The sequence below is a fragment of the Alligator mississippiensis genome, chromosome 9 (genome assembly GCF_030867095.1).
Source record: "Alligator mississippiensis isolate rAllMis1 chromosome 9, rAllMis1, whole genome shotgun sequence".
Taxonomy (NCBI): Eukaryota; Metazoa; Chordata; order Crocodylia; family Alligatoridae; genus Alligator; species Alligator mississippiensis.
Genome location: NC_081832.1, coordinates 67,358,814 through 67,385,263, shown reverse-complemented (window position 1 = coordinate 67,385,263; position 26,450 = coordinate 67,358,814). Strand labels below are relative to the sequence as shown.

Here is a 26,450-nt window from a genome sequence, read left to right as displayed (position 1 = left end):
ACCCCGAGCCCTTTTCGTCGCTCTGCACGCGGGCTGTGGCCGGCAGCCCGGGCAGGCCAGGTCGGAGAGGGAGGTCGCCGAGCTAGAATTAGGCACAGACACGTAACGGTTGATTTTAAGATTGTTTACTTACACCGAGATGGTCACGGTGCAGGCTGAGAACTTGCTTGAGTTGCGGTTACAACAGAAAACACGAACACACATGGAGTTTGCTAGGCTCCACGCAGACAGAACACGAACAATCACGTGGAGTTTGCTAGGCTCCACGCAGACAGAACTCCGGATGTCCAGGACAAGAGCGCATAAAACTCGTCGGTACGTCTTATAGTAGGCTCCGTTCGAAGACGGGAAGAGGTGGGCGGTGGATCAGGCCGCCAAACTCCTCTGGGCAACACACAGGGTTTCTATTACCCTGCCGCGCACACCCAGAGTCCCCACGAGATGGATGCGGAGTCCTCTTCGGCTTGGGCGGAAACTGCTCAAGCCTCTTATACGGCTAGCAGGCCAATCGCTAGCTGCCACGTGTGAATAATTTAGCACTAGCCAATTGCGGGGCACGAATTTGCATATGACGAGCGGGAACTCCTTTGCACCGTGCATTTCTGTGTTGCAAAGAAAATGCACCCTGCAAAGACCGGTGCAAAGTGGCGGGAACACTTCCCTGCGCGCGGGTTCTCTGCGCAGCAGAACTCCTCCGTGCAATGAAGCTGTATACCCACGGGGATAATTCGAGTGCCGAAGCACACACAAAAAAAATCAGACCTTTGGGTCATGACATCCCCCCTTGCTGAAGGCACAATAGAATTATACTTCAAACCTATCATCCGGGTTATTAACAGCTCTGTCAATGGTTCGCGAAACTAAACGAGCAATAACAAAATCAGTCAACAATAAAAGTTCGTCCTCAAGGGATGGAATCAAATAATAACCGACACACACATATACATAAAATCACATTCATAACAAAAAACTGAACGATCATGACTTCAGTGGGTGTCATGGTGGAATCGCGCGTCAGGCCTTTGTTCCTTTCGGTGATGTTGTCCCTCTCGGGGCCTCTCTCCACAACGCACTCCGAATCCCTGATCTGTAAAAGAACTCTCTTAAAATGTTTATTCACTACTATTTATAAAATCACACAGGACCGCACGATAATGCAGTTGATCAAAATTATTATCACTATTAAATACAGATATGTAAACATGATTCTATACTGGACAGCTCTCTCTCTTTTCCGACTCAGCAACTTGACGAAATTGTCGAGGAGTCATCATCGCCTTCTTCTAGATAGTGAAAACCTAACTTGTAGGCTAGCTGCCATTGTCCCGCGTCTCCCAAAATCCGAAGCTGTCTCTTATTAAGTCCAGAACACTGCAGGAGGAACCCAAACATGTATCGCTCCTCTTGCGTTCGCTGGCATAATACTGGACGCTCGGATTCGTGGTGTTTCGTGTTCTGAGCCTCAGTCGGGCGTTGACACTCCCGATCACTGGATAGTCTTGGCTCCATTAGGACGCGCAGTCTTGACAACTGATGAAGGAGACTACTCACAGGATGATTGACCAGTGGGTTCAGCACAATCCGCAAAACCACGATGTTTCTTTGCCCATAGACTTTAAGACAACTATCTATTGTTACCAAATTTGCCCATTACCTTGGGGTGTGCTCATTTATTAGGGATAGTTTCTAGGGTCTTGGTGATTCTGTCAATGTGCTGCTTGTGTTACTATACGGAGCTGCATTTCTCCCTTCTGCAAGCCCTCACCCCCAGTGGAGCTATCTTGCAGGACTCAGTCTCAATGGGACTGGGTTCCTCCAGTCACCAAATCAGTCATACACACTAACACACACAAATTAACATGACACGCCTGACCTGGCCGGGCTGATCAGGATGGACAGGCTGACACCCTCATGTGCCAAGAATCAGTTCATAAGAGCAACAATAAAATGCAGTCAGACACAAGCACACAGGTAAACAGAATCCCTCTGAATCCGGCTGGGTGTCCAGCTGACACCCTCATGGGCCAGCGTTCAGTTCATAAGGGCACGTCTGAGTCAAACTGGGTCAATCAGCCTGTACAAGCTGATCCCCTTATGTGTTTCAAACTCAGCACGTCCCAATCTTTGGCCTCTTGATGAGCAGACCCCACAATAATTTGGGCTTCACAGGGATCTTTAGCATAGGTAAAAGAAGCATTGCTGCAGAGCACGGGAGGAAAGAGAAGCAGAGAAGGAAAAATATACCCAATTACTACCCGTTTGACTATAAAAGTTATTTATTGCTAAGCATATGAAATATATAATAGTACTAGTAGTAATAGACATGCAAAAGAAAAACAAACACAAACAATGACAATACTACCCTGGTTTCACTAAGTATTTGGGGAAACTTAGCTCAAGCTTAACTAATACAGTGCAGGTTCAGAAGTTTATGCCTAGACAGAAGAGAGAGAATGCTGGGGTCTCACCTAGTCCACGGTACTCAGGCTGCAAAGCTGACAGGCACAGTCCGTAGCACAATCCTTGAAGAGAGAGATGATCTGTTCTTCCAGCGTCCCAAGAATGACAGGGGATGGTATCAGCACAGGAGTTTTCTTCTTCTTTCCTTTTCTCCCTCTTTCCTCCTGCTTCTTCTTTTTCTTTCTTTCTCTCTCTTAAGCACACACACTTACAGATTTTTATACCCTCATTTCAGCTGCTTCGAAGCACCCTCAGTAGTGTAAATCATTGTCTTTTCTATTGACAAGGGGTTATCTGGTTTGGACCATCTCAGGAAACTGATTGATAATCAGGAAACACTTAAGATTAGGGAGTAACCCAAATACTTGGGAGCCAGCTTGAGATTCCTATGGATGGCAGATATACTGATGGGATATCTCATGGTTTCTTCAGGAACAATAGATAGCTTGCAGAATCAGGATTTTGGATTTTTACTTGTTGTGCACAAGCCTCAGCTTAGCATGACTTTTCCAGATTTAAAGCAATTATTGGGGTGCTCATAACCTTTTGTGGAGAGGACTCACACCAGTCGTCTCAGGAAAGATATGACAACACCTGGGATTAGGGCTCCAGCAGGCTGGATGCTGTGATGAACCCTTAACCATTGTTCAAATGTTGCCCATACCCCCTCTGACTCGGTCTCTTGCCTCAGCATTCCCTAACCCGGCAACCAAGTTTTAGTCAATCAAGTTTAAATAGGCCTCCCATAGTGGGACCGGGGAATGTACGGCCCGAGATGCCTATTAAACTTAGAGCTGTGTGTGTGTGTCTGGGGGGGAAAGTCCTTAGCAAATCCAGATTAGAACTGGTCTGATAAATGCTGAGCTGGGTGTGTGTGAACATGGGTTGATTAACATTGGAAGCACAGATTCCCCATCATGCAGTGCTCTCCTGCATCTCTGGTCCCAGAATTCACTGCAGTCTCTGCTTCAGGCTTTCTGTTTTCCATCTCTCATGTAAATGAATGGTCATCTGGTTCCATCTCGGATGTAAATGAGACCTAGGGCAGTTGTTTCACTCTTATCACCCTTATCTGGAGAGTTTTTGGTGCGTCTCTCACTGCATCTTAATCAGTTTCGTTTAGGTAGAGGAGGAGAGGGAGGGGGGTGAGTCCTTGTGAGTCAGACAGACTGCATCCTGTGCCAGGGTTGCCCAAGAACACAGAGCTGAAATGTAACACTATGCTGTCAAGAGTCACCGGAACGGTTCCAGGGTCTCGCAGGTGACGATGAGGCCACGGTCGCATTCGTTGGAGCGGTGTTAGTCCCAACGTGCATTCTCTTGGGTTCCAGGCACAATACGAAACTCCGATAATAGCCAGTACAAGCTGTTCTGCACCGGTGTGTTCTGGTCGTCCGTCGTGCCATGTGTGGGCCTTCTGTTCAATCACTCCTGCCACAAGCGCTGGAATCGGAATAGGCCAGTGGATGCTAAACGCCACCATGTCGATGTCGGTGACATGTCCCCTACTCCATGAAGCTTGTCTCACCAAGAAGCGTGCTTCTTCGTGGTCCAGGAGGTCGGACCCAAGTTCCACGACCAGACGTCCACACAGCCAGAGTTTCTTCGGGTCGGATCCTGGATTCTCTACACAAATTCTGCAGTTTGGCTCTGGAACGAGCGTAATAGGTGGTAGCATGAACTGCACTCTGCGGACCGATGACTGGGCTGCTTGATACTGCAGGCTGATCAATTTCCTCATGAGTTGTTGTTGCTGTTGCTGTTTCTGTCGGAGCTGCAGTCATTGTTACAGTGGGAGTCATTGCTGTCTCAGGCGGGAGGGGCGGATGCACTCCTCCGCTTGACTCCCCCTCCCTTCGGCAAAGGGGCGTGGTCGGCGAAATCAAAGCTGTGTCGCTGGGGGGAGTTACCGGCCAAACCTTGCGGGCTCTCCCGAAGCTCCATCCCTCTCTTCCGGCTTCTCCACGCAGTCTTCCCTCTGCTCGGCGCCATCTTGTTGGGGCAGTTTAAGATCCCCTTTCTCAGCCGCTTCTCCGACTGCCCGAACGGCCATATGCAGCTGGGTCTTCAAACTTAAAGTTTCACTCATTAAATCAGCCATAGTTTGAAAGGTTGCATTTAGTTTTCCCCCCTTGTCGCACCGTAGGACCACTCTCTCATTTACGGCGCGGTCCTCCGTCTCCGGGTCTTCGCGGAGCTCGGACGGATGATCTCGACCCCTCAGTCTAGGCACCACCATACAAGGGGAAAACCAGCCGATTGGCATCGTCTCTCCCATCTCTCGGGCACACCGTGAGCAACGGACACACTCCCGGGTGGGGGTCGGGCTTACTGCGCTCGCCGGGTCGACTTCGGCAAGGGTCACACTATCGAGGGGCCTATACAGGACCCGCTCATCGCCCATGATACACCTGAACGCCGCGGGGTGAAGATACACCTCTTTCCCTTCTAGGGCTCCGACTTCGGAAGCTCCTTCTTCTCCCCTTAACGAAAGGTGTCCACGGACACATCTCCTGCCCGTTCTGCCCTCCTGGTGGTACACGATGTGCGCCTCCAGTTCTGCGACGCTTGCTACGCTGCGTCTCCCACTTCTCCAAGGGCAGTTCTCAACTAATTCTAACTCTAGCGAGCCCTCTCCTGATCCCATCCTCGTCGCCATGTGCAGGCCGGGTCGGACCCCGGGCCCTTTTCATCGTTCTGCACGCAGGCTGTGGCCAGCAGCCCGGGCAGGCCGGGTCGGAGAGGGAGGTCGCCGAGCTAGAATTAGGCACAGACACGTAACGGTTGATTTTAAGATTGTTTACTTACACCGAGATGGTCGCAGTGCAGGCTGAGAACTTGCTTGAGTTGTGGTTACAACAGAAAACACGAACACACGTGGAGTTTGCTAGGCTCCACGCAGACAGAACTCCGGATGTCCAGGACAAGCGCGCATAAAACTCGTCGGTACGTCTTATAGTAGGCTCCGTTCGAAGACGGGAAGAGGTGGGCGGTGGATCAGGCCGCCAAACTCCTCTGGGCAACACACAGGGTTTCTATTACCCTGCCGCGCACACCCAGAGTCCCCACGAGATGGATGCAGAGTCCTCTTCGGCTTGGGCGGAAACTGCTCAAGCCTCTTATACGGCTAGCAGGCCAATCGCTAGCCACCACGTGTGAATAATTTAGCACTAGCCAATTGCGGGGCATGAATTTGCATACGACGAGCAGGAACTCCTTTGCACCGTGCATTTCTGTGTTGCAAAGAAAATGCACCCTGCAAAGACCGCTGCAAAGTGGCGGGAACACTCCCTTGCACGCGGGTTCTCTGCGCAGCAGAACTCCACCGTGCAACGAAGCTGTATACCCACGAGGATAATTCGAGTGCCGAAGCACACACAAAAAAAATCAGACCTTTGGGTCATGACACCAGGGTGGGCTGTGAGACAGAGTCACAAGCAGATCGTCCAGGGGGCACCTGCCACAGGGAGGGGGTGGTGGCTCTCACCACTGCATGCACGCCAGGTGGTATGTGCGGTGTATGCCCCCGGCTCTGCATGAGGCAGGGCAGGCTACTGCTGTGGGCTGTGTTCAGGGCTGTGCTGCGCTTTTCCTGGCAGGGAGGATTGGGCAGCACTGCACTCAGGGTGGGCGGTGGTGGCGCTGAGAGGGGGACTGGGGGGGGATACAGTAAATTTTGGGGTGACTGAAGCCCCCCCATAGCCCCCCTTCTAGTGCTGCTGCCACACGCTCCAAGCACAGTGCAGCCCAGCCCTGCCCCCCTGCCAGGAAGAGCCTAGTACAGCCCCAGCCACAGCTACAGCCTTCCCTGTTCCACGCAAATCTGGGGGCACACGCCTTGCATTCCTCTCCTCTCTGCATGGCAGCAGGAGCCATGCCCTGCAGTTGATCCCCTTGCAGCTCAGTCCTGCACTCTGCCCTGGCTGTGCAGGACCTGCCCCAGGCCCAGCCCCGCACCCTCCCTCACCACTGTGCGCACCCCTCCCCACCCCATCTGCAGCCGCCAGAAGCCCATGGACAGGCTGCCTTGCAGTCCTACCACTGCCCCACGTTAGCCCCCACTTCTGTCGCCTATGTGAGAGTGTGCACAAATGTAGTATCTCATTTTTGTGTCAGTCATTTAGAGATCAAGCTGAGGTTGAACATACAGATACAAAATGTTTAGGGAAATCTGAATACAGGAGATTGGTTCTTCCATTATAAAAATAAGGACCACTTGCAAAACTTAAATTTGGATCATAATCTCCAATCTTTCAGAAATTCAGCTGGAATTCAGGCCTCCAGCTCCATAGCCCTTTGCACTGGGGCAGGAGCTGCCCTGCTGAAGCTATCTTCTGGCCCAGAGTGGAGCAGTACGAGGAAAAGGATCCACCACTGAAAGTGAGGGGAGCTGAGCAGCACCCAGGCAGAGGCAGCCACAGCGGGAGTAGCCCCACCAGTAAGCTGTGCACACTGGCCGGGGCTGGGCTGGCAGGCATGGGCTGAAATATGGTACAGCATGTCCTAGGAGGGGCCTAGCCCGATACAGAGTGCTGCAGGAGCAGCTGCAGACTGCACTGGTCAGGTAAGCTCTGCTGCACGTGCACCCTGCTCCCTCTTCCTTCCCCTCACCCCAGCCAGCTCCTGGGACCTGACACCCAGGCACGCCCCCCACAGACACACAACCACCCACAGGGCAGGGGCCACCCTGTGACCCCATCCTGTGATCCTGGCCTTGTTTGTCCATCTTGCTCCTGAATGCTGCTTCCCACCTGCCCGTGGCCCCATCCCACATAGGGAGTTTTGATTAGTTGCTACAGCAGTGTGAGGGCCGGGAGCGATCCGGGCCCTTTTTCGCGCCGCGCGGGCTGTGGCCAGCAGCCCGGGCACGCTGGATCGGAGAAAACAGGCGACACGCTAGAATTAGTCACGGACTCGTAATGGTTGATTTAAGATTGTTTACTTACACCGAAGATGGTCACGGTGCAGGCAGGAAAACTTGCTTGAGTTACAGTTACAAATAGAAAAGAAGAGAGGCGGACTAGAGTTCCTTCCCGTGAACATTCTTCTAGCCCATCCGGTTGGAGGCTCTAAACCGCGAGCCCGTCGCGCCAACCGAAGAAAGTACTCGAAGTGAAGAGCTCTGAATAGACTCACGCAAAGTTTGCTAGGCTCCGTGGAACTTGTGCGCAGGGAGAGGGATACGTCGAGGATTGCAAACAGCAACGGGGAGAGGCTAGAGGCTGATCAGACCCCTGTTGCCTGCTTGAAATACGCTGGGTCCAATAGGCTCTGCAGCGCTTAGAGATCTTCACACAGCATGAAGATCCCTCCTCCTGATGTTCGTGGAGTCCTCCAATTTGGGCGGAAACCATTCAAGCTTTTTATACGGCTAGCAAGTCAATCACTAGCCGCCACGTGTGAATAATTGCACACGAGCCAATAATGGGGCTCGAATTATCATACAAATGGCGGGAATTCTTTGCAACGAGCATTTCTTAACTGCAAAGAAGAAATGCACACTGCAAAGAAAGCTACAAATTGGCGGGAAAATAATTCAGTGGCGCCAAAGCGCACACAAAACAAAAATCACACCCTTGGGTTGTGACAAGCAGTAGTGGGGGTGCTGACCCAGCCCCCAACAACTCATCACAACTCCCTATGTGGCCCCTGGGGTCATATAATTGCCCACTCCTGATTAAGGGCATAGGATCACAATATCTGGCCTATGGGACTTTCCATGGGTCTGAAAATATGGCAGCAGAGGAACAGGCAATTAATACTGCCATGCTTCCCTGCTGCCAAATTTTCAGACCCATAGGGAGCAATATGGGGCAGATTTGGCCTGTGGGCCAGAGGTCCGGCCAATTGCATCTAACACTTTTGTATTTATTTTATCTGTATCTACTTGTTTATTTCCTAAGAGTTCAAAATTTGCCATGCCTGTTACAATAAAGACAGTTCAATGCAGACTAGTGCAAAGAAAAACACACATTACAGGAAACATCACTTTTGAGTGCAGACAGAAACGCAGCTCCCCACTGTAACTGCAAATGCTTTGCAGGAAGTGTTCTGAGTCACAACGATCCCCCGGACCAAACAGAAGTTCACTGTTGGTTCCAGGGGGGAGAGGAATCTAGCTGCTGGCTGCAGCCTGCAGCCGCTTTCCCATAGCAGGGGCCCCTCTTCTCTCCCAGCCTGTCTGTGTTTCAGAATGGGAGGGAGGAAAAGGAAAAGCGGGAGCTCATTTTAGGAGTTCTCCAGCCAGCGCTGGAGACTGGTGTGGCTGTATTGGAGCCCCCCACCTCAGGAGGGCTCCAATACACCTGCCCCACCCTCCATCAGGGGCTGAAAAAACCCCAGACTGAAATGCTTCTGGCTCCCTTCCCCCCTCCTCTTTTGAAAACAGCTCGAGATGGTGGGGCAGGGCAGACATAAGTTACAGACGATGCTATGTTTTGAAACGTTTTCATTTGACCCCTCATGCAATGAGTTCAGATTTTCACCCGATTGGCCACTTTTAAGCAGCCTGCAGCTATGCACTTGTGTTTTCTCATGGCTATAAACCATTTTCTGTGACCACTCAGGTGAAAATTGTCACTTCTGCCTGCATTATTTTCTAATTATGTAGCTGTTTTAAACTAAGATAAATAATTCAGACTGAATCTGATATCTTCTTTATGCCAAAAAAAAATATCTCATATTCAGTTGAAAAGTTCCATAGCAAGTAGATTTTGTGGCAAGAAAATAAAAAGGGTCTTTAATAAGGCATTTAGTTATCCAGTCTTAGATATACTTGGAAGCAACATTTTGTTTCTGTTTTTCTTCTAATTTAATTGAGGGTGGGGTGGGGAGAGACAGACTCTGTTGGGGTTTTTTATTTATTTTTAATTTTACCAGATAAGTGCAATTAGTTGTTCTCATTCAGTTGGAATTGCATAGAAAGTTTTTGTTTTAACTCAGTGAGCAAAGAAGATAAAATATGTTTTATATATATGAGGATTTAGATCCCTTTATAATTATTTACTATTTTTAATGCAACAGATATTTGTATTCTGATTTAAATTCTTATATCACACCCAAAATAGAGGTATATTTAATTTAGCTGTCTAATCCTTTTGTGATTCACCTTATGTCCTTGGCTTCAATACCTTATGGCACTGATGTTCTCAAGTTAATTATACTACATTTTAAACATTGCATCCAATGTGAATGTGATTTTTTTCTGGCCTCAAAAAAAACCTTAAAAATATTTGTACAATAAACTACACTACCAAACTGTATCCTAATCCTGCACTAAGTGCTAAAGTTCTGTGGTGAGTTTTTGTAGAATTGTAGGTTTTGGTGGTAGAATATTTTTAGACTTCTTAGTTTTGGTCATAAACTGTAGATCACTCAACAACCTGAAAACCGTTTCCTGGATCATGATGTCACTGGAAGAGAATATATTACTTACAGTACTGTGAGCAACATAATGAACCACAAGGGCGAAAGCCCAGTCACAGTTCTGGAAAATGTCCCCTCCTAAGCATTCATGATTTCCAAGAATATGATTGGGATCACAGAGCAAATGAGCATGCAACTAGAAATAAAACTGGTTATTTTCTCTTTGGTTTTTTTTTAACTTGTACTTTTAAATATGTATGTATTTTATTAACAGCAACCTGTTACTCTGGTCAGACTGCTGTAAAATGGAAAGGTTCTGAAAGTAGGCAGACTAAAGCATACTCTGATCTTCACAGAGTGTGTCTAGACAAGACACTAAAAGCACAACAGATTAAATCTACTGCGCATTAGCATATCATGGCTAAAGTCATGCTAACGCATTAACACGCAGTAGCATTAGTCTACTGCACACTCCCATCACCTAAAAGGCGTGTGCTGGCCCTACTGCACAGTACCGCTGATTATGGTGCATTATTTTGTACCTGCTATTACAGGTACTAAACTTAACGCACCATAATCATGGCTCGTTAGTGTACATGTAGACATGCCCAGTAAGTATTCTACAACCAACACACATAACCAGCACGGTAGACTGGGGTTTTCTCAACAAATTAGTATCTGTGGTGAATGTAGTGCTCTTGGGAAGTGGGAGGTTGAGAATAACAATAAGATTCCTGGGATATTTTGGTTCCAGCCTATGAAGGACTTGAAATATTTGTAATAGGAAATTAAACAAAGTGAACTAGGATTTAGAAAAGATGTGTCAGGTGTTACTTGGGCTTCAGCAACTGCCTGCCGTTATTTGGAGCAAGCTAAAGTTGTAGGCTGACTTTACTTACTGGCCAAAGTAGTGGGAGATCAAGTTTTGAAATGACTAATTAAACACCAAGGAAGCAGTATATAATAATCTAAAATAATAATTTCAAAAGCTTTAATACATCCATCCCCAGGTATCCCTCCATAAGTGAGACAAGCCCCAGCCGGCGCTAGTAACTGAGCCAAGGATGGCGCAGAGTCAATGGACCGATTAGCTGCGGAGAAATAATAATAATAAAAAATAGTTGTGATGGAAGCTACATTGCGGAAACAGGATATTTTCTCACGATTTTTCCCTACTTTTATTCCACCGTCCACTTGCAGTGGTGACAAGAGCAAAGGGCACAGGTGAGAGGACGGGATCTTGAAAAAGGGACAATTCAGAAAGAAGCAGAAGTGTCCCATAAAGTATTTCAAAGTCTTTGTGAACAAAGAAAAAAATGCAAAATCGAAGTTGAAGGCAAGGTCTAGGGTCGCCCTGGCGCTGCCACTCCCCGGGAGCGGCTGAGTCACCCGGGAGACGCGCCACGGCGCGCACTGAAGCCCGCTGGGGCGATCAAAGGCAGCCCCGCCCCGCTCCCACAAGGCCCCGCGCGCGAGGCGGGGCGGCGCATGCGCAGGTGGACGAGGCCGGGCGGCGGCGGCGGAGCGCGCGGGAAGGTGACGCGCCGGACTCTCCTCCCGGGCGGGCGGGCGCAGGGGCGCGGGCTCCCTCGTCTTCAGGGGAAGGCCTGCGCCGCCCGCGCCGTAGATTCCCCGCCCGCGGGGAACTTCCCCTCCCGGCGCGGCCGCGGGGGGGGGGTGCCACCGTCTAGTCTGACTCTGCCCTCACCCCGCCAGTCTGCAGGGTGCGAGCCTGAGCCTGGGGTGCCAGGTGTGGCCTCCCCTGGCATCACAGCATTCAGAGAAGCAGGGGCTTGGCTGCCCTGGCTCCCCTGGGGCAGGCTGGGGTGTGAGGTCGGGAGTCTCAGGCGTGTGGGGTGTGTCAGGGCTGCAGGCTGGGGTGTGAGGTGGTGTGTCAGCTGGGGTGTGGGGTGTGTCAGGGCTGCAGGCTGGGGTGCGAGGTCGGGTATGTCAGGGCTGCAGGCTGGGGTGTGAGGTCAGGGGTGTGTCAGGGCTGCAGGCTGGGGTGTGAGGTGGGTGTGTCAGCTGGGGTGTGGGGTGTGTCAGGGCTGCAGGCTGGGGTGTGAGGTCAGGGGTGTGTCAGGGCTGGGGTGTGGGGTGTGTCAGGGCTGCAGGCTGGGGTGTGAGGTCAGGGGTGTGTCAGGGCTGGGGTGTGGGGTGTGTCAGGGCTGCAGGCTGGGGTGCGAGGTCAGGGGTGTGTCAGGGCTGCAGGCTGGGGTGCGAGGTCAGGGGTGTGTCAGGGCTGCAGGCTGGGGTGCGAGGTCAGGGGTGTGTCAGGGCTGCAGGCTGGGGTGCGAGGTCAGGGGTGTGTCAGGGCTGCAGGCTGGGGTGCGAGGTCAGGGGTGTGTCAGGGCTGCAGGCTGGGGTGCGAGGTCAGGGGTGTGTCAGGGCTGCAGGCTGGGGTGCGAGGTCGGGTGTGTCAGGGCTGCAGGCTGGGGTGCGAGGTCAGGGGTGTGTCAGGGCTGCAGGCTGGGGTGCGAGGTCAGGGGTGTGTCAGGGCTGCAGGCTGGGGTGCGAGGTCAGGGGTGTGTCAGGGCTGCAGGCTGGGGTGCGAGGTCAGGGGTGTGTCAGGGCTGCAGGCTGGGGTGTGAGGTCGGGTGTGTCAGGGCTGCAGGCTGGGGTGTGAGGTCGGGTGTGTCAGGGCTGCAGGCTGGGGTGTGAGGTGGGTGTGTCAGGGCTGCAGGCTGGGGTGTGAGGTGGGTGTGTCAGCTGTGGTGTGGGGTGTGTCAGGGCTGCAGGCTGGGGTGCGAGGTCAGGGGTGTGTCAGGGCTGCAGGCTGGGGTGTGAGGTCAGGGGTGTGTCAGGGCTGCAGGCTGGGGTGTGAGGTGGGTGTGTCGGCTGGGGTGTGGGGTGTGTCAGGGCTGCAGGCTGGGGTGTGAGGTCAGGGGTGTGTCAGGGCTGGGGTGTGGGGTGTGTCCGGCCTGCAGGCTGGGGTGCGAGGTTGGGTGTGTCAGCTGCAGGCTGGGGTGCGAGGTTGGGTGTGTCAGCTGCAGGCTGGGGTGCGAGGTTGGGTGTGTCAGCTTCAGGCTGGGGTGCGAGGTCAGGGCTGGGGTGGGAGGTGTGGGGTGTGTCAGCCCAACTCCTCTGTGACTGCCTCGCTGCAGAGTGACCTCATGTCCTTCATCCCTGCAGCCCATCCTCCAGGGTCCCCTGGCAGTCCTCTCCAGGCAGTGACAACACCCGTCCCCGGTGCCACCCTTGCTCTTATCTCTTATTACCTTCTCTCTTGCCTCTCTCTTTTTATTCCTGGAGTGTAAATAAATATGACTGACCATCAGTGAATAGTTGTGGGGGAAAGAGTTGTTTTACTGGTGGCTGCAGTCCTGTAATGACTCCATGTGGGTTGGCCCTTTTGTCCATGCAGCCCTTTAGAAGACAGTAGATAGGCCTCTTTATAGGCTAACAATCTATTTGTAGATATGTAAGTTGAACAGATCTCAGTATAGCTGCAAGGGTTCATCTGCCCGATTATAACTCTGTGTCTATAAAGCATGCTGAGTATTTTCCCGTTTCTAATGCAGACAAAATATTTAGAGGTAAGGATTTCTTAGGGTGATATCTTTTAATGACCCAACTATGTAGTTGGGATAAAGTTAGACAGGCTTTCCAGTATAAGACATCTTTCCTCTGGTCATAATTGGTCCTAGTAAAAGTCCCCCCTCCACCCCCAGGAAATCCTTGCCTGTTGTGTAATTTCTGGTCCATCACAGCTATAACATCACTTATATTACCAGAAAATATTTAAAAGCATTAGGCCTGATCAAACAAGCTGGATTATTGCATCATAAACAAAAATAGTGTAAAATAATCTACAGGTTTTGGTAAGGCATGTTGAGGATTAACAGCAAAGTTTGGATTTTTTTCAAGAAAGGTGTTTTCTGTAATTTTGCTTGCTGACTCCTGAGCAAAGCCAGCAAAACAACCCAAAGTATTAACTCAATTTTTAGGTGAAGTTAATTCATATTTTTTGCTAGAAACTTAGCCTGTGGGCTGTATGCAGCCTGCGTGAGGTTAAAGTGGCCTGTAGGACTTGTTGATACAGCCCTGGGTTCCCAAGGGGTGAACATTATTATTACCTGCCCCTTCCTTGCTGAGGAATTTGGGGTCTTCTGCCACTGCTGGAGACTCTAATCTGTGACAGGAGAGAAGCAGGGGCAAGTGGTGGTGGCATTCACCCCCTGAATTCTGGAGTTACATCAATGTAGTGACTCCAGCAGTCATATATCACTGCCCTATTACCAGAGGTGGTCATCTGACCTGTGAGAAGCCCCAGGGTCTGGATCTGGTGCACAGCACCAAATAAGTGATATAACCCTGAGTAAGGTCGTTTTGTGTGTGATGGGGAGTAACTGTAAATTTCTTATGGCCCGTATTATCTAACATTTAAGAACAGAAAATCTCTAAATGAAGATTGCCCTAATGGTGTACCTACAAGACTATGATCCGCATCTTCACACACAACAGAGGAATCATATTGCTTTCTTCAATTACACTTTGTTTTTCTTTTTATGTTGCAAGGTTTTGAGTGAGAACATGGGTAAAGAATCAGAAGAAGGTAGGGCTGGAAGGGACTTCATGGGGCCATCTCGGCCCAGCCCCTTGCTCAAGGCAGGATTATCCATGACTAAATTATTCCAGTCAAGTATCTAACCCTTCTGCTCTTGAAAATTTCCAGGAATGGAGATTCCACACTTCTAGGTAGCCTGGCTCAATGCTTGACTACCCTCAGGCAGAAAATTCTTGCTAATCTCCAACCTGAATTTCTTCTGCTGCTGTTTGAGGCCATTGCTCCTAACCTGTCCTCTACCAGCATAGGAAAATCTCCGTTCTCTCTGTAATCACCCTTCTGGCATCTGAAGACTATGAAATCCCATTCAGTCTTTTCTTCTCCAGACTAAATAATCCTGGGGGGGGGGGTGTTAGCTTTTCCTCATAAGTATGGTTTTCTGGCACCTCAAATTTTTTTTTTTCACTAAATTTGCCTTTATTTTACAGGATTTATGAAACTTAAACTCCTGGGTTCAGAAAAGGAGAAAAATATTCTGCAGAAATGTCTAAGATTGAGAAAATGAGCATCCTTGGAGTGAGGAGTTTTGGGGTAGAGGACAAAGACAAGCAGATTATCTCTTTCTTCAATCCCTTAACCATTTTGGTTGGACCAAATGGTGCAGGAAAAACGGTAAGACTTTTACAAACACAAAAAGGTATAAATTAAATAATCAAAAGCTCATCCTGTAAAGAATAATCATTTATATGAATTGAAAGGCAAATTTAAAATAAACCCCACTGACAGACATAACATTCACATAATTTTGGCTCCACTTTGTAATGATTCAGCGGCAAGCTTCACAGTAGGCATAGGGGGCTATCTGCATGTGTTTTATAAGATTAGAGCCTTATTCTATAAACGGGTATTAGGGTTTGGGATTTTATTTTTGTTTGGTGTTTTGCAGTGTGTTTAGAGTTTTAGAAGTTAGAGAAATAAAGGATGTATTAGATAACTTAATTCATATCTCCTCCAGTTTAGGATTGTGCCCTCTTGTACATTTATTAGTATTTTTGTTCAGTATAGTTTTAACATGTCAAGCCATGGAGTCTGTATTATTTCTCTTAAATGACTACCATATTGCTGAATTAACAAAATTTTATGATGGTAACTTATTTTTGGAAGAGATGCACTTTCTTTATTACATTACTTTTTTTTTTTTTTGCTTGTCATAAAGCTTTTTAAAAAGTATATTTATGTTACTATGTTCTCTTGCTTCAAACATCTTGTTTGTTCTCCATTGATATTACTGATGCACATTTATTTTAATTTCCATAGACTATCATTGAATGCCTTAAATACATATCCACTGGAGATTTCCCTCCAGGTACCAAAGGAAATTCTTTTGTTCATGATCCAAAGGTAAGAGACAGGGCAATTTGTATATCTAAGCACTACTAAAAAATATTGAATGAACTCTGGGATGAGAAAAAACAAGTACAGTTCTGTAGAATATAATTAGATAAATTAACTATTCTACTTCAATTAAAAAACTAAAGGAATAGGAATCTAAGAGAGGGCAGAAAGAAAAAATGACAGAATTTGTTTTGTTAGCATTTTATAAAATTTTTCTTGGTTTGTTCCCTTATATGCTTAACCCTTCTAACTGTTGATTGATCTACAGTTATTTATTTAATTTTAACTTTTATGAAAGTTTTCCACACCTGTGCCTAAACAAAGTGCCAGATAGGTCTACTTGTTCGTTAACACCTTTGAGTAACATGCTAAAAACTGTGTTTAGTCCCAGTGTAAGAATAATCGGTATCATTTTCATTAATTATATAGTTTAAAAATTTTAGTTGCCAGAAAAAAATTGTATGCTAGAATACAAAGTGCACGGTATAACCACTTTTTATCATGTCTCCTTGTACAGAGCATCTATAGCTGTACATCTAATGTTTCCAATGAATTTCCTTCCCTGTCATTGATAAACTAGAATACCTGGATTATATGGGTTTAAATGTGGTCATGTTGCCAGTGAGGTAACCTTTTTGTAGTTGCGATAATGATTCATTATGCAACAAACCTCCAGTTGAGAACTTGGCTTTCTGGATAATTTAGGATGTGATCCTAGCTTTGGCAACGCATAGGGGGTGCACACTGGTACACGTGCACCCCCTGAGATTGGACACTGCTGGCAGCGCCTGTGGGCAATCACCCCTCACTACCCCCCCACCCTTCACCACGGGCAGCATCTGCGGTTGATTGCCGGTCGGCGCTTGCCACCCTCACCCCTCTTGCTGCCAACACTGCTGCAGGAGCTCCCTGCTTCCCACTGTCACACCCCCCCCACCCCCCGGCCTCAGGAGGCATGCAACGTTCATGGGTCCTAGTAATACTGCACTTGTAAATAGTTCCATTGAAAAATGCATGTTTTGGGAGGACACGCTTCATCTGGCCTGGGTTGTTTGTATTTTAAGATATGGTAAAAAAGATAATCAAGTGTGAGCTTTGTCTCAGGACTCCAGAAACTGATCTCAGTGTGGAAAAAAAATTTAAAAAAAAATTGGGTGAAACCTTGGCCTCATTGAAGCCTCCCATTGATTTTAGTGGAATTTCATCCCTTGTGGTGGAATATATGATTGTATGCTCACAGATGTTTCCTTTCGTATAAAATCATTTTTGGTCTCTGTTAAAGGTTGCCAACGAAACAGATGTCAGAGCTCAGATTCGACTGCAGTTTCGTGATGTTAACGGAGAGCTTGTAGCTGTCCAGCGATCCATGGTTTGTACCCAGAAAGGCAAGAAAACAGAATTTAAAACTCTTGAAGGTGTCATTACTAGGACAAAGTAAGTGTTTTAAACATTGTCTGTTGGATTGAGCTTTCATTTGTTTTTTTCTTGTATCTTTATATGTAAGGGTTCTGAGATCCCTTAGATGCATGTGAAAGTGTGTTATGAAAGTGGTAGTATGTGCGCTCTGTTTAATTTCCTTCATATTAGTGGTGAAGGAGTCATTTGGTTGAGAAGTGTTCTGGTTATAACCCATTCTATCTCTTGTTCAGCCCCCCACCTCTGATAGTTTTTGAAAGGAGTGTTTATTTACTGCTGCTCAGTATGGTTTCTCTCCCTCTGCTGGTTCTGCTAACCCAGTGGTTTTTCACTTGTGGTCCACAAACCCCTGGGGGTCCATAGACTATGTCTAAAGGGTCTGTAAAAGATTACTATGATCAAGCAGAAGTATGTGGATACCTACACTTACAATTCAAAGGTGTCTGCACCTCCACTAGACATTTTTTTTAGGGGTCTACAAATGAAAAAAGGTTGAAAACCACAGCATTGACCATTTGCTACTGTGTGGACGAGGGGCTTCAGCTGCGGGCAGTCTTCCCATGCTGCTGTAGAGACAAGCAGTGACAGCAACTGGGTCCCAGCACCTAGCTGCCTCTGACCTGGGGGGTGGGTCACTGTGCCTCTGGCTGGAAGAATTTGCCTACCTGTGATGTAGACAAATACCATGACATTTGAGGCAGCCGTTCCTAATCTGTGGTATGCATACCACTAGTGGTACACAGACAACCTGTCAATGATATATGTTAACAGAGTTTTTATAATTACTTTAATTGCAAAAATTTGCTGGCGGTATTTAAGGTTGAACGGAAAAATTTGCTGGTAATACTTAAGGTTGTATCATTTTAAAATGGCGGTGTGCAGTCTGTCAGAGTCTGGGAACGGCTGCATTAGGGAATTAGGCAGCTGAACAGATGATATTAAGTTAAAGGGTTGGTGGGGAGGGCACATCAGTTGCTCCATGGAAGTTATTTTCTATGCTTGCTTCCATCCTGTAGTAAGTGGAAGTTAAATCAAGGGAGCTTATTCCTGAATTCTACTCTGTGGAATAGGAGTAGACATATGAAATCAGTTATTGTGGAGCATGGAACGACACTGCTTCTCACCTCTCCTTGCCCTTTTGTTAGTTTGTTTGGCTGTTACAGAAAGAGTTACAGAAAGGTGTTTGAAATAATGATGTGCTGTGTTTAAAAACAAACAAACAAACAAAAAAAACCCAACATTGTGCTGGAATTGATATATTTATATTTAAAATGGAAGAGTGAGGGGAGAATGAAGGGGAAAAATGTGTTTATCACTGGAAAAAAATAAGTTGTAAAGTTTATCAGGTTTTAGGATTAAAGAAGGTAGAGTGAAAAAGTTAACATTATATAGAAATTTATTTGTTTTAAAATAGAACTACAGTTGTCTACAGCAACCAGTACTGTTTTTTCTTTTTGTGTCCTATCTTAATCTATGCAATACAGGCATGGAGAAAAGGTCAGCCTGAGTTCCAAGTGTGCAGAAATTGACCGAGAGATGATCAGCTCCCTTGGTGTTTCCAAATCGGTACTTAATAACGTCATTTTCTGCCATCAAGAAGATTCAAACTGGCCATTAAGTGAAGGCAAAGCTCTGAAACAGAAATTTGATGAGATCTTCTCAGCAACCAGGTTAATTTCTTCCTACAATTAACTTAATGATAGTAATATATTTCTTTCCTTTACTAGTTTAAATGTTCAAACAAAAAAATTTAGCGTTGGTTTCATTCACCGATGAAGTGTCTGTTCCGACAGAATTTGATATTTATTCTTTCTTGGCTTTCTTTTTAAAGGTATATTAAAGCACTAGATACTCTCCGTCAGGTGCGTCAGAAGCAAGGCCAGAAGGTAAAAGAGTGTCAAACAGAATTGAAGTATCTAAAACAGAATAAAGAAAAAGCACGTGAAATTCAGGATCAGCTTAACAGTAGGGAAACTCAACTGGCTGTTTCTAAGGAGAATGTAAAATCTATTGAGAATCAACTTGATCCTCTAAAGGTAATTTAGGTTCTATGACTATGCAATTAAAATCATATTGTAATAATGTTCTTGGGCAATAAGGGAAAATTAAAGGTTACTTGCTATGGGAATTTCCTTACTTTTGTTTGATTAAAATCTCAAGCTTAACTTTGCATTATCAGTGTGATGGAGGTTGTATATGCTCCACACATTATGCCAGAGTTTGAAGGCTGTTTTAAACTTTCATTATCTGTCATAAGTATGTATGAAATTTTTTTTCAAAACCGTGGTGGAAATGATCTGCTTTTATCTTTACACCATCTTGGATCAGTTTGAATACTTCTTAAATGTTTTAGGCAGGGAAGGTTCTTAAATGCATTTACTTTCATTTGGGGGTTTCCAGCCAAACCTTGAAATCAACATCTCTTTAAGATGTCTAGTTTGTAATAAAACTTTTTTTTGGTTGAAATTCATAATTTTCAACCTGACTATTCAACAGCTGTTGTTTGAAGATTCATCGTAGTATCTACTAAATGTCATAGGAGGGCAAAATTTCTTGTTACCTTCTTTCAAATAGTCATTAAAAAGAAAGCACTAAAAGGGATGTCTAATCTATTCTCCCACTCTGAGAATGGTTCAGTTATACCTAGATCATTCCATTCCTGCCCATTTAACTCATGGTAAGGATAGGATTTCATAACCTCATCATGTATCCTGGTTTGTGCTTAACTGCTCTTTATAATGAGATTTTTTCTAATATCTAAATTCTGACCTCTTAGCTGCAGTTACCTGCCTTAATTACTGTCTCATACCTCCTTGGTGGATACAGAGAGCAATTTATCACTACACACGAAACCCTTGCTATTCGTAGTTTCAAATTCACGAATGCCAAACCTGCATCTTAAATACTTTATATATTTACAGGAGCTCTGTGCTTGCTGACACTGGGTGGGTTCTTGCCACTGCCGCCAGGCTTCTGCCACCGCACTCCTGCTGTCAGAGCCATGCCCTCACCCCCCCGCCCCCCATCTACCGTGGGCACTGTGTTCATGAACACAAACTGTGCTCATGAACGCAGTGCCTTATTCACAAATTTTGCCATTCGCGGAGGATATGAGAATGTATCCCCTGCCAATGGCGAGGGTCACATGTGCTTTTTATAAAATGTTTTTACTTATTTGAAGATTGTTGTCATGTCCCCCTTTAGTTCTTCTCATGTTCAGTTTGTGGTCCACTATAAACCACAAATCCTTTCTGCAACACTGCTTACTACCCAGTTGTTCCTTATTTCCAATTTGTTATATAAGCACCAGTCAACAAAAAAATCTGTATAAAAAGTATTCCTTGCCTTTTAAGAACATAATACCTATCACCTACTTTACCCTTGTACCACGGCATATCATATGTCAGTGCTACAACTAATACAAATAAATATAGCAATTATTATACCTGTAGCTTTTCTTTTGAATAGGTCATTACATGTTTTTCTGGAACGTAGTTAGTTCTCTAACTATATTCTATAAAGTACTGCTTGGTAAATGTAATTAAAACAAGTAAAATGCATTGCCCACACTACTTTTCTGGGCAAATAATTGCTATAGTTGCTATTGCTGCAGTCTTTATCAGAGAGGAGTTTGTTTTTCCATTTTTAATGATTGAGGAGGTGTTCCACAAGACACTCTTGCTTAATAAGAAGAATATGTTATGAAAACGTTTGAGAACCCTTGTCCCATGGTCAATGATTGCTCAGAACTCTTTATGAAGGTGCTCAATATGATCTATAATGTAATATATTTGAATAGAAAATATAAATGTAAGACCCATAAACTAATAGAGCTAGTTTACTTTTAGTATTCTCTCCTTTTTAGACTCGTTTGGCAGAAATTGAACGGAATCTTATAAAAGTAATGGGACTTGATAATGACATTAAAGCTTTGGACAGCAGGAAGAGACAGATGGAAAAAGATAATCGGGATTTACAGCAGAAGATGGAGAAGGTTTGCCTTGCAAATCCCACATGTTGCCATTCTTAGTTCTGAAAAATCATAAGTTATATATTACTGACTGAAATATAGAGTTTCTATAGAATGAAATACACATTAAAAAAACAAACGACTTGTCTACTTGCTCCTAACGTAACATTTGCTGGAGCATTTTGCTTTTGTTCTATTAGTTGCATGTTCCACGCAATTTTAGCCAAGATGATTGCAAAACGGGGAGCCAAAAGATATGAATTCTTTAATGTAGTCATTGAAGGACTCTTCAAAACAAAAAAAAGATCCTTACAAGTAAAATCCCCAATCTACAAAGTATTTAAGCATATGAGCAATGATTTTTAATTTTCTGGATCCAGAACAGAGCTTGTAAAAACTGACAACCACATTCAATTTGCTTCTCGGTATTGTTTTTATCATCAGTCATCAACACTAGTGTACTGTACCTGCTTTTCCTTCAGACATGAAGAAGAATGCATTTCATTCGAAAGCTATCTCAACGATGAGTTGGTCCAACAAAATAGCTCGCCCACAAAAATTCCTATTAATGTTGATGTCTTAAAACATGCTACCTGTGTAGATACACGGTTCTTGTATAATGTGGTTAGGTGTTAATAATAGATATCTGAAAACATTCTCTTGCATGCATGACTTCTGAACTATTTACCATGGCATGTCAAAGTGTATTTTTAGTGTGTTGTTCCTTTTCACTGAGGAATACCCTGACAAATTGGGTTTATTAAAAACTGGCTACCCCCATCAGAATAGACCTTAAATACAAGTGATTTAAATAAACAAATCCTGTTTTTAAATAAGTAGATGATGCAATGAAAATGTTGCTCTCTATTAAAAATGAAGATAAGGATTCAAGCTATTTTTAGAAACTTTCTTTCCAAAATAGAATAACTGGTTATGAAGTGAAATATAACTAGTCAAGACGTACACAAATGACACGCTGGACTGTGCTTGACCAGACAAGTACAGGACATTTCCTATCATAAACATCATGAATCTTCCTATGTTTCCTCCTCTAAAGTAGCTAATGAAAGAGTTAAAGGTCTTGCATTGTGTCTGTGCTAAAGCATATAAAACTTTTGACAGGTAGAAAGAATTTCACCAGGCAGAAATTACAGTGTGTAAATGAACATGTATCAATATGATAAAGAGAAATGGTTTTATTTGGTTCAGATAATTTTTTTTTTATTTCCAGTTCCCATGGTGTTGCCTTATTAATGTTGTTATTATAGACATTAACAGAAACTAATGGTGTTTTATGATTTCTCTTTTTTTTTCTTCTGCATGGTACTTTGACTGCACAGGTGTTTCAAGGAACAGATGAACAACTAAGAGACAGGTACCAAAATCATCAGAGAATAGTAAAAGAGAAAGAAAGGAGATTAGCAGACTGTCAACGTGACATGGAAAGAGTAAGCAAAGAGTGCCTGAGATTCAACAGAGAGAAATCAGACCTTCTTGTCGAACAAGGTATAATACACTGATTTAAAAAAAAATCCTACTACTTAATTCTTTTTTTCAGATGTAGGCACTTGTAATAGGATAAGTGATAGAAGGCTTGTAATTGAGGTAGACTAGGGGTGCTAGATCTGACCCATGGAGCTGTGATATCCAGCTTGTGGGGCTTCCCCTGGGCTTGAAAATGTAGTGGTGCAGGAGCAGTGGCACCTAATTGCCAGTCCCCAGTTGCCAAATTTTTGTATCCAGGGGGAACCCTGTGCACTGGATAGCATGGACCTCCATGTTATATTAAGCATGTGGAGCTGATCAGTGGTGCAAGGAAGCACAGGGCTGAGTGGGGGGGGGATGGAGTCAGCCTGAGCAGCAGAGGGTGGCATTGTGGTGGCTAATCGTGGTGTGCGTGGCCTGACCTGGCCTGCAGATCAGCTCTCTGCCATTTATCCAGCCTGTAGGGCCAAAAGACTGAGCACTTCTGATCTAGACAAAAGTTTTGAACTGTTATGTATTCAGTTGGCTACATGTGAGGTATGGGATTGCAAATTTAAGCTTTTACCTTTTACTGTTAGATACCCAAAAGTTGATCAGTGTTCCCTGTGACATTTCAAAGTATATTCGCTCCTGTGAGGTGTGATTGTGACATGTACTATACGTGTTCATTTACGGACTACTATCTGCAGAAATGAAACTGAATTTGACATTTTTTGTTCTAGGCCATTAAAATTTCATTCTAACAGTTTTCTGTGAGCAGCTTGTCTTGGGTATGAGTTGTAAAGTTTGCAGAATTGAAATAATATCACCACCTATAGTGAATGAATTTAGGCAAGAAAATAGCTGACTAAGGCCAATGACAGGTGTTCATTAAGGTGCAACAATCAGTTGATAGTCAGTTGGATTGGGACTGTACTGGCGCTGACAAGAGTTTAAGTTCTTGAAGTTGCTGGTTTAACTTAAATCAGCTTAATAGCCAAGTTAGTTATACTGTTGTGAACCATCGTATGAACTATATGTAAACCACATTTGCAGTTATTTAATCCTGGTTATTTGTTTAGGTTTACCAATAAAAGCTAAACCGATACAAGTTTCCTTTAAATGGCTTGTCAGTGTCCACACACAGTCACCCTAGTTCAACTAAGCCAGTTCAGTCTACTGCAACTTTTCATTAAACTGTTGCAGCAATTTATTGGAGCACACCTTACTAAAATAAATTATACTAATTAATCTATATTCTTTGGCCAACCTAAGGGAAGATTAAGAAGTAAATAACATAAATGGTGATAAACGGATTTGTTTTAAAATCCTAAAGTGGCTTTAGTAACAGAAGGAAAAATGTCAAAAAATAGTAAATAATTTTAGGATTCTATAACTACTGTAGTTCTTGTAAACAGCTAGAATTCATGAGATATACAGTGGCAAAAACAAGCACAATTCTCTATAAATAACCTTTTAAATGTGTAAATCCTGTTTCTGTGTGTGTGTGTGAATGTATATATGAAGGTCGTCTTCAGCTGCAAGCAGATCGTCACCAAGAGCACATCAGAATTCGGGATTCGTTAATTCAGACTTTAGCAGCACAGCTGGAATTTGATGGCTTTGAACGAGCACCTTTAAATGAAAGACAAATTAGCAATTTTAACAAGCTTGTGAAAGAAAGGCAAGAAAAAGAAGCAGAAACAGCTAACCAATTAATGGTAACAATTTTGTTATCCTGTTGCTGTATTGTCATACTAGTACTTAACTTCCTAGTGCAGTGTGAGTTGACGGCAATGAAAACAGCAGAAGTTAAACGTTTCTTAATTTTCCAGAAAATGTTTACAGGACGTGTATTTGCATCCTTGTCTTACAATTCTAATACTATAAATACCTAGCAAAAAGTTTTATAATATAGTTTCTACTAGGAAAGACCCAGCAAGACCACGGTGGGGGGGTATTATTTTTTGGTTTTTTTTTTTAATGGTGTCATTTTTTAGCAATTTATTTTTGCTTGCGAAGACATGTCTGCAGGCTAAATCCAGTTTGTGGAGCTATGGCATAATTTATGAGCTGTAATATAGGGAAAAATAATTTTAGTTCAGCTTCACTTTATGACTGGAAAACAATATTTCTCTCCTAGAAAAACTGAAAATATTTAAATTACTATTTTTAGTGTGAAAAAAGTTGAAAAAATCCAGTTTGAAGAAAATTAAATGGAAATTTTCTGCTTGAACCCTGGGCTACCCAGCTGCTAGGCTACCTGAAGTCTGCCAAGGAAGTCAAGGAGCTTTGCAGCCTTGAGAACTGAGCTATAAACTGTCCAGGCTGCCCAGCCCCCACAGAAGATATCTGTGCTGCTTGTTTCTTCTACTCAGCAGTTTTTCTTCCTCTTAGGCTCCTCATGTGGTATGTTCCTGAGGAGCTGGAGAGTAGATGGACAGGCAGACTGGCAGGGAACCAGATATGCTTCCATTGAAAGTGCAGCCAGAACTGGCATACTCCTTTAGAACGCTTGGGTTTGTTGAAGCTGCATTTTCCAACATAAATAGAGTTGACTGAAAACGTTCTACTAAAAGGTTTTTAAGACTAAACTATTTCAACAGGTTGCTGTACAAATGTGCATAACAGTTCAAAGCAAGCACCTGCTAATAGTGAAATTCACTTGTAGTTAATTGTTGAGTGAAACGTATTTGTTGCATCTTTTACAGAGGGAATTTTCAGCAAAAGAAGTAGTGAAACAAAAACAGATAGATGAAATAAGAGATAAGAAAACTGGCCTGGAAAGCACCATTGTCCTGAAGTCTGATATTCAAGATAAGAAAAAGCTCGAACTGAAGAATGTGAAAAGTGAGCTTCAGCAACTGGAGGGATCTTCTAACAGGCTTCTGGAGTTGGATCAGGAGCTTGCCAAAGCTGTACGACTTTCTGCTGGATTTGTTTTAATAAGTATACAGATGTGGTTATCTTAATGCTTCTGATCTCACCAAATAGTCCAGCTATGAGTAGGAATAATGTAATGAATAACAACCTTCCTTCTTTCCCTACGGAAAGTCCCCTTGCTTTCTGTATATTCTTGTCTCTGGAACCTTGTCTGCCTATGTCCTTAGACCAACACGGCTACAACCTAAACCCCTGTCTCTGGACTGTACACTCTTGAGAGCAGAGATTGTCTACTCTTATGTACCGTTCCTAGCCTAATGTGTCCCCATTCTTGTTTGACTAGTAAGCAATACTATAATAAATATGACTAATAGAAATGTTTTGAAAATAGATCATATTACACTTGGCAGGTTTTTACTTGTTAGATTGTCCTACATATAATGCTTATAGCCAGCCATGCCTGTTCCTAAGACAAGTTCTCTCTGCTACATTCTGAATTGTATCTTTCCAGTGAAGCATTCAATATTTATCTGGTTACAGTGTATGGATTTAATGTGCCATGGAGTGTAGAGCCCAACGATTCACTGACTGTCAATATGCAAAAAGCAAGCAGGGTATGGATAAGACACTTTGAAGCAAGTTATGTGGATCTAGCACAGGGGTGCTCAACCCCTGGCCTGCAGGCTAAATCCAGTTTGTGGAGCCATGGCAGCCAGCCTTCAGGGCTCCCTGTGGGTTAAGAAAGTTGGTGGCAGAAAACCAGTGGCAATTAACATTGCCAGTCCTTCTCCACTGCCAAATTTCCAAGTCCTGCATGGCGAGATCAGGCTGGCCCTGGGGTATTGCTCTCCAGCAAGGTCAGGGCTTGGGGTTGTTGCTGCACAGCTAAACTTGCTGCTCAGCCACATCAGGACCCAGCCACGCATGTCCCATGTGCCAGATTTAGCCCACAGATGGACCTGGCATTACCGATCTGGACTTTGGGGCAGA

General features: G+C 44.8%; 1 protein-coding gene across 2 annotated transcripts in view; it reads left to right on the top strand.

Annotated features, from left to right (window-relative positions):
* The window catches only part of RAD50 (RAD50 double strand break repair protein), a 53,246-nt gene that overhangs the window by 4,429 nt on the left and 22,367 nt on the right, over positions 1-26,450 (top strand). The window contains exons 1-10 of one of the 2 annotated variants that reach the window (XM_014597638.3): positions 11,290-11,361; positions 14,821-15,004; positions 15,650-15,733; positions 17,010-17,161; positions 18,628-18,813; positions 18,975-19,179; positions 21,009-21,137; positions 22,454-22,619; positions 24,105-24,298; positions 25,289-25,495. In XM_014597638.3, the coding sequence (XP_014453124.1) occupies positions 14,876-15,004; positions 15,650-15,733; positions 17,010-17,161; positions 18,628-18,813; positions 18,975-19,179; positions 21,009-21,137; positions 22,454-22,619; positions 24,105-24,298; positions 25,289-25,495 (1,452 nt within the window). In that variant the 5' untranslated portion in view covers positions 11,290-11,361; positions 14,821-14,875. Of the gene's footprint in view, positions 1-11,289; positions 11,362-14,820; positions 15,005-15,649; positions 15,734-17,009; positions 17,162-18,627; positions 18,814-18,974; positions 19,180-21,008; positions 21,138-22,453; positions 22,620-24,104; positions 24,299-25,288; positions 25,496-26,450 lie in introns of those variants that run through there. The other variant, XM_019478508.2, reaches the window with a different exon arrangement.